Source organism: Neoarius graeffei, chromosome 2 (assembly GCF_027579695.1).
Source record: "Neoarius graeffei isolate fNeoGra1 chromosome 2, fNeoGra1.pri, whole genome shotgun sequence".
In the NCBI taxonomy this organism is placed as follows: domain Eukaryota; kingdom Metazoa; phylum Chordata; class Actinopteri; order Siluriformes; family Ariidae; genus Neoarius; species Neoarius graeffei.
Window position 1 is genome coordinate 115,629,473 of NC_083570.1, and position 8,862 is coordinate 115,638,334.

The 8,862-nt window shown below is 39.5% G+C and overlaps 1 protein-coding gene across 1 annotated transcript; it reads left to right on the top strand.

The window, feature by feature from the left end:
• The first annotated feature begins 5,300 nt into the window (after positions 1–5,300).
• On the top strand, positions 5,301–7,938 carry lye (lymphocyte antigen-6, epidermis). Its single transcript, XM_060911563.1, has 3 exons — positions 5,301–5,479; positions 6,088–6,198; positions 7,215–7,938. The coding sequence occupies exons 1-3, from the start codon at positions 5,428–5,430 to the stop codon at positions 7,454–7,456; spliced, it is 405 nt and encodes a 134-aa protein (XP_060767546.1). The 5' UTR covers positions 5,301–5,427; the 3' UTR covers positions 7,457–7,938.
• The last annotated feature ends 924 nt before the right edge of the window (positions 7,939–8,862 follow it).

An 8,862-nucleotide genomic window follows, 5' to 3' on the forward strand; every position in this document is an offset into this window, starting at 1 on the left:
ATTCCTAAATAAATAAGAGTTTTTTTAACCAAATTAAACATCTGACAAGATGATGACCTTCAAACATTTTCACCAAAGTTTAAAAAAAATGTGTGAAAAAGGTAAAGGTCCGTTTCCAGTCCTGAGGAAGTGTCTAGAAATGTCTCACTGTGATTTCCTGTTCAAACAGGAAGTCAGAATAATGATGGCATGTTGAAGCGCTTCATTGATTTACATAACAGCCAACTGTTGTGACGTGATGAACATGGCTTAACACCTGATTTAAAAACATATCTCGTTTGAAAAATGACTATAAATGAATATAAATGCTATTTACGTTATTAATATTAATGATACTGTAACATACACTACAGCACTGTTGAATTCTGGACCCTGATTTGTCAAAAGGTGATTCTAACGCATCATCGTTTCTATAGTAACAGCTCATTTGCAGCGACGCTGATCCTGATCCTCTCCCACTTGGACTACTCCAATTCTCTCTCCTTGCTGGCCTTCCAGCATCCACCATCAGACCCCTGGAGTTCATCCAGAACACTGCAGCTCACCTGGTTCCTCCCACATTACCCTCCTGCTCGCTGCCCTTCAATGGCTGCATCACATTTAAGACATTGGTGCTAGCTTGGAGTTGGCTGTCAAGGGGTCAGGTCCAGTATACCTCCAGAGTCTGATCCACCCCTACACACTGACCCAGGTCCCTATGCTCCACTACTACTGGTCACCTGGCCCCTCCTCCTCTCTGCTTCTGTCCAGCCCACTCAACACTGCTGTCTGTCCTGGCTCCCCGTTGGTGGAATGACCTTCCCATTGAGGTCAGAACTGCCGATTCCCTGACCACCTTCAAGCGCAGACTGAAGACCCACCTCTTCAGGCTGCACCTCTCCCCTTCTTCCCTGCTCGCTGTGTAACTGATTTTCGGTCCTGACCAACCCAGGCTGTGTATGGTCTCACCTGGGGTTAACCATTGGAGTTTTATTTTCCTCTTTGTCAGCTCATGTGTATGGGTGAATTGTTTTGTTTTCCTTGGCTGTTTGCCTTTGCCGAGTGCTGATAGTTCAACAGAATATTACACTCAGTGTTATTCTGTCACTTGTTCAGTTGGCACGAGAACTTTCTTGTCTACAAGTTCAGCACTACATATACCTGATTTTTGCACTCGTTCTACATCACTCTGGATAAGAGCATCTGCTAAACGCCATGTAATGCAATGTAATGTAATGTAATAGACAGACCACGCCCACAATCAACAATCACTACACCCCCACAAGGGTCTGTGACAAGCTACATCGTGTCAGTCAGCAAGTCCTGCAGTGGAAATGATAAAAAAATAAACATAAAATAAATGTTCTGTTCTCGCTTAAGACTATTTGCGAAATATGTCTGTACAAGTTGAATATCTAAACTTTTATAATCATGAGAAAGATTGGAAATTTCCAGTTCCAATCCCAAATGGGATGGAGTCAGGCACATTTTGGTGATTTAACCTGATTAAACACACTTCAGGACAGGAAGTGGGCTTCTCCAGTCTATGTCACTGATGACATAGTGGCCAAAAAAAGAAGTTAGACTTCTTTTCTTTTAAAAACATCCTTGTTTTCGCATTTCCTATCACACGTATCATCATGTTTCCTTACTCGCTATAGCTTGCACATTTATCCGGCTACCTGAGGATGGTTTTGTCAGTTTCTAATGCTGAACACAGCTACACTACTGTCCACTCAATAACATAGCTAGCAGGGTAATACAGTAGCTATCAAGTCAGATGTAGTGTACAAGCTAGATATATTTTACCCATAAAACGACTTCTAGATTACAAACAAAACCTGTAACTCACTCTTACATCAGAGAAACGGTTTTGTCCATCATGTGAAACAACAACTGCAAAAAAATTTGTCCCAGTTATACGATTGTCCACATTAGGAAGAACATGTCACACCTGTAGTGTGTAGTTTACTGTCCTGGAGATCACTGCCTTTAAACACAAGCACTCGTATTTAAAACCTAAAAGAATAATCGGGGATAGAAAATACGGACCAAAGAAGTGAATAGCATTTTTTTTCCTTTTCAGTCAAATGTAATATTTAACATGTAACATAAAAAAGAGACAATTGGTAAATTAAAGCTAGATGGCCTTTCAATTTCATAAAATCGGTGAAATTTATTTCCCTCTGAAATGTGGTCATTGTGATATATGTTTATTTCTGTAATATCTCACAAAATATCAGGCCATTCTGTGGCTGGGAAATTATTTAATTTGAGGGGATTAAAGCAAATAATGTGCATGAAATCGCTCGCTTCACACAGTCAAGCAGACAGAGGAAGTCCGTGTGCGCATGTGCAGGTTTACCTTCTTCTTCTTTTGGGTTTTACAGCAGCTGGCATCCACAGTGTTGCATTACTGCCATCTACAGGTTTCCCTTTGAGCGTGCACTGACAGTTCCATCATTCTGTTGCTAAACAAACAGCTGATCACACCAAGGTGCTTGCCGAGCGCCGATATTTATTAGCTTGGTCCTGTGTTTCCTTTCCTTCATATATAACATAACGTCTTTTCTTCTCGCTTTCCTTTACTGTAGTTGGTCTTTCATGTTTCATTTGCACACTCACGTCCTCCATTTTTCTCTCCTGTTTCAAATTTGTATCCCACAATGCCTTGTGCGAACAGAGGAAGCCCACCACGTGATGTGATGCATGATGAAGTATCTTAACCTCCTAAGGCCCAAGCTGTTTTTTTACATGCATTTTTTATTTCTCTTTGCTATTTGGGTTTATTAGAATCTGATTAGAATAAAAACTAAGCATCATCTTTTGATAAGATGTACTTTTAGAGAAAAAGTATGTCCACATATGTGGATTCTTGTTCCGAATTTCTAAAAAGTGCTGTCCACGCATGTGACCGCTAAGCCCTAGGAGGTTAAATTGAGTCATGGTGAAGCAGGAAAAAATAGCAGAGAATTAAGGGCCATATAGCTCTACATTCATTAATTGTTCTATTTTTTTTAACTACTAAAATTGGAAGTCTGTGATTCGAATTCAGTAGCTTTCGGTCCACTAAACAAAAATAATTGGGTTTCGGGGGAAATTCTTTTCATGACCTAAACGTGAAAAATCTTAAAGGCAGTCTAGCTTTAATCAGTGAGTAATTTAGCAGAATGGTTTCCACACTTGAACTTCTTCAGATTACAAAATTGCACTTCCTGTATTTTCACTTTTCGTTCCTGCTTAATTCAACTTAATCTAATACTAAACTGAGATTATGAAATGAAATGGTAACGTGCACAGGGATACAAGCCTTTCTTTATCACATGTAATTTAATCTGATGTTTTAAATTGTGGAGTTAATAAAACAAAGGCAGTGATTTGGTGGTTAATGTGACGCGCTGACCTGTGAAGGACGAGCTGACTGACTGCTCGACTGTTACTGACTGCAAGCTGGAAATGAATTCATAATTATATCCATTAAAAGTTTACCAGATGAGCTCTGATTCACATGTGTGGGGGATTAACTCTGCTTAACCTGGGGGAAGCCATGGCCTAATGGTTAGAGACACAGCTTTGGGACCGAAAGGTTCTGGGTTCAATTCCCTTGGCCAGTAGGAATGGCTGAAGTGCCCTTGAGCGAGGCACCAACCCCCCTCCCAAAGTGCTTCACAGATAAAGGCAGTAAAAGACATTTAGAAATCAGGGCAAGACACAGGCTACAGCATAAAAAGGAATATAAGACAAGTTAAAAAAAAAAGATATCAAGGATAAAAAATGATCAGTACATACACAAATTAAAATAAGTAAATGAATAGAGATCAAATACAACTTGAATAAATAGAAACATTAAGATAAGAACGGGATTTAAAAAAAAGAAAAACTGTGTCAGACTGAACTAAAAGCAAATAGGTTTCAAATTTGATTTAAAACTGGCAATGGTTGGGCAGGATTTGATGTGGGATGAGAGACTATTCCAAAGCTTTGGGGCAAAAACAGAAAAGGCCCGGTCACCTCTGCTTTTGAGGCATGAGTGGGGGACTGTGAGGAGTTGCTGGGAGGATGACCTGAGTGACCTTGGGGGAGAGTAGGGGGTTAAAAGCTTTGTTATATAAGATGGAGCAAGACCGTTGAGAGCTTTAAAAACAAAAAGTAAAATTTTAAAGTCGATTCTACATTTAATTGGTAGCCAGTGGAGATGAGCCAAGACAGGTGAGATATGTTCTCTCTTTTTAGTACCAGTTAAAAGCCTAGCCGCTGCATTTTGGACCAATTGTAGCCTATTGATGTTAGACTGGGTTAAAACTCTGTACAAAGAGTTGCAATAGTCCAAACAGGATGAAATAAAGGCATGAATGAGAGTTTCAAGATCAGTAGAAGATAAAAGTGGCTTTAGTTTGGCTATGGTTCAAAGCTTCCCTTCACCACACTGCTGATGTGACTGTTAAACCTCAGTGAACCGCCCATTGAAATGCCAAGATTTCTCACTGTACTGTGAACATTCGCAGATAAGGGGCCAAGTGCAATTGTCAGGCTGGCTACAGAACAGGGGGATCCAAATACCATTACTTCAGTTTTATCGTCGTTTAATTGAAGAAAATTAGTAGCCATCCAGATTTGAATATCATCCAGACAGTTGAACAGATTGGTTAGTGAGGTGTTGTCTGTATGATGTACGTCACTCTGGATAAGAGCATCTGCTCAATGCCTGTAATGTGTCTCACCTAATATCCTTGGGGGGGGAAAAAACATTTCATGCACTTTAAAGGGACAACTAGTGTATTAGACAAAGAGTGTGATGTTTACGTCATTAATACTGGCACTCCATAGCTTTGAATGAGTTTTTACAGTCATGTATATTTAACATTCTTAAACTTCCAGCACATTTCAAGTAAACAAGGAGTGTTTGTGTTTGTGGTAATCAGATATGTGACCTAGATGACTCTGTAATTTTCCATTAAATGATCTCAGAGTTGCATCACAAGCTAAAGTAAACACATTTCCAAATACAGCAATTAATTAAAAACGCTTTATAACACTACAGAAAAAAAAAATGTGAAAACGTCGTGAATGAATCCAGAGTCCTGAACCTGGTGTCCAGGCAGGGTGTGTGTGAGTGAGTGAATGAACAGAGGGTCTCTGTCCGGTGTCCTTTGTTCTATGTGCTCCATCTGGTTCCGTTAGTGTTTCAATGAGACGTGACTCATCACCTGTCCTGGCCTGCTGAACCACATTTCTGTCCTGCATACATCACCTTTACTGTGTGTGTGTGTGTGGGCGTGTGTGCGCCCCATCCTCCTCACAGTATAAATGTCCCCAGCCGTCACACTGTCATTCATTGCGAGGAACATCTCTCTAAGGACACGACTGACAGGACGCCACTTTAAGGACACATCTTCTACAGTGTTGTGAGTGTGTGTGTTAGTTACGCTTCAAGCTTCAAGTGTCAGGATGAAGTGTGTGCTGTTGGTAATCGCCGCAGTGATCGGACTCTTTGCTCTGGGTGAGTACGCCAAAAAAAACCTCATTTAATTTTATATTACAAATAAAATTCAACTTTGGAAAAAAAAATAATTAATAAATAAATAAATAAATAAATAAATAAGGAAAGGGAAGTTTATTGATAATGATGAATAAGAAATATAATTGAAAAAATCACAGTAACAATGTGGTTGAGTCAAATCTAGAAAGACTTTATGCAAATAAGCAATAATAAGTGGGTTTATTTTTTTTGTTGTTTTTATTGTACAATTTTTAAGCTTTTATTTGTTATATTTGCTGCCAAGATTAATTTCATGATTATATAAAAGCAGAATAAAGTGTAATGTTCAGTAACAATTTTTAAATTAAGATAAACACTTACTAATAAAAAATATTTAGGAATAAATTTGATGTTTGAAACAAAGTTAAATGAACAATATTGATTTTTTTTTTTTTTTTTGATGATTCATTTCCCACAAACCAACAAAGGGGACAAAAGTTTATTAATAATAATCTCATGTATAAAATAAAATAATGTTATATAAAATTTTAATCGGAAAAATCTACTGTAGATCATACTCATAAAGAATTTTTTGATAATATATTCTCTGTCTCTCTCTCTCTCTCTAGGCGAGTCTCTGAAATGTAATAAATGTTCCGTGGCTTTGGTTGGGATCTGTCTGAACCCCTCGACCACTGAATGCTCCACCAACACATCTCAGTGCATCACATCAAGAGCCAGTGAGTCTCTCGAACCGATTCATCACCATTCCCACAGTTCCTCTGTTCCCTCTCTTCGCTTCTCTACCTGTTCCCCACGAGGACTTACAGACTGATTAGAAATGTACTGTTGAATGGAAATCAGTGTTAAACACTGGTAGTTAAACACTTCCCTGAGTACCGGCACATGTGTGAAATCTACCTTTATGGCCTGATGGTTAGAGAACAATCACACGGCACGTAACGATCAGAAAACAAAAGCTAATCCTGTGTTCAAGTGACGCAGGAAAGCATGAAATAGGCTACCAACTTTCCTACTTTGCACTCAAAGTCCAATTTACAAGTGGGAACTTAATAGATGATACATGAATTTATATTTTTATTTATTTTTAATATGTCAAAGAAAGGGGGCGGCATGGTGGTGTAGTGGTTAGCGCTGTCGCCTCACAGCAAGAAGGTCCGGGTTCGGGCCCCATGGCCGGCGAGGGCCTTTCTGTGTGGAGTTTGCGTGTTCTCCCCGTGTCCGCGTGGGTTTCCTCCGGGTGCTCCGGTTTCCCCCACAGTCCAAAGACATGCAGGTTAGGTTAACTGGTGACTCTAAATTGACCGTAGGTGTGAATGTGAGTGTGAATGGTTGTCTGTGTCTATGTGTCAGCCCTGTGATGACCTGGCGACTTGTCCAGGGTGTACCCCGCCTTTCGCCCGTAGTCAGCTGGGATAGGCTCCAGCTTGCCTGCGACCCTGTAGAACAGGATAAAGCGGCTAGAGATAATGAGATGAGATGAGATGAGATGAGATATGTCAAAGAAAGAATATTTTTGATGGTAGAATTTTGAAGCTAAGTGAATGGAGATCTTTTTCAATGTAAAGTTGAAGTTAAAGCCTTATCAGTGTTTTTTTATTCTGGACACAAAAATTTCATTTCCTTCACAAGCTTTGTCGTGCCAATGCTAGCATGTAGAACGTTTTAATTGGCATATTTTGACAATAGAACCATGAAGTCTCTGAGCTTTCGTCTTCTTGTTTCTGCTCCTCAGGTTTCCCAAGCATCTCTGGCTTCCTGGGCTTTAACTCTCAGGGCTGTGCAGAGTCATCTAACTGTACCGGCAACATCACAGGCTTCATCCTGGGTGCGAAGTACGAGATCACTCAGACCTGCTGCAAAACAGACAGATGCAACCCTGTACAGCTGAATGGCGCCTCCTACATCCAGCTTTCCCTCACTGCAGTTCTGAGCGCCACCCTGTTCGCCTGTGTCTGGGGCCAGTCCGTCTACTGAGCACTGAAATCTGACTCATTTACAATGTCATTACTCTTGTAATGATTACACAACAGTAACAAACAAATGGTGTTTGAGATTTGAAAATATTTGGAGAATTCAATATTTAATGCAATTGTGCCACTGTGTTAAAATGGTGATAAGATAACAAAATCAAATTATAAAGTCAACAGAAATATGGATTTCTAATCTACAAAAAAAAAATGGGATAAATTTCTGAAATGAAAAATATCAACAAAAAAAGCAAACATTTAGTACTGACATAGAGTTTGCATTTTTTAAAGTTCTCACTAAAGATAAAATGCTGTGACGATGTGAATGAATATATTTTGAAATTCACTTCTGAAGTATGAAAGCTACGCTTTGAACGTGATTGTACTTGTTTATTCTTTATAATGTTATTATAAATTTGTACACTGGGGAAATTACTTTGTAAGCTAATTTTTCGTGATGTTTCCATTAAAATTTCTATGAAAAACTAAGCTCAAGTCTTGGGTACTTTTTGAAAATGAGAGTCATTATTTCTGCCATAAACAACCATTCTAGAATAGATCAGTTTTACTGTGATGGAGAAAACTTTCATATCCCCTTTCATATACTTTATTCTTTAACTTTCTGGCTGGCTTACCAGTTATTAGATATTAGTATAAAATCTACATCTCTGAAATAAATAAATAAATAAATAAAACTGTTTTGGTGCAAACAACTTAATCAGCATCACAACACTGGACATTAATAGCATGAAGTCTTTTTAAGGTGATGTAGGAAACTCTTGTATCCGCAATGGAAAGATAAAGCTTGTCTTTTTACCTCCTGGCTGGCTCACCAATCATTAGATATTGCTTTAAAATGGACATATTTAATATGTGGTGTAGTGGTAAGCACTGTTACCTCATGGCTGAGGGGGGTTGAGTTTGCATTTTCTCTCCATGTCTGCATGGGTTTCCTTGGAGTTCTCCAGTTTCCCCCACAGTTCAAAGACATGCAAATTAGGTAAAACCCCCAGCCACTGGGGTTGTACAAGACATTGCCTACTTATGCCCCTTTTCCACCAAAGCAGTTCCAGGGCTGGTTCGGGGCCAGTGCTTAGTTTGGAACTGGTTTTTCTGTTTCCACTGGCAACGAACTGGCTCTGGGGCCAGAAAAAATCGTTCCAGGCTAGCACCAGCTCTCTGCTGGGCCAGAGGAAAGAACCGCTTACGTCAGCGGGGGGGCGGAGTTGTTAAGACCAACAACAATAACAAGATCGCGAAAGATCGCCATTTTTAAGCGGCGAGAAGCAGCAGCTGTACAAACGTGAAGTCATTCATTATTATTATTGTTGTTGTTGTTGTTGCTGCTGCTGCTGCTTCCGCGTTGTTTTTGCTTTGATATTCACGCCAAGGTTTATGCAAACGTAGTGACGT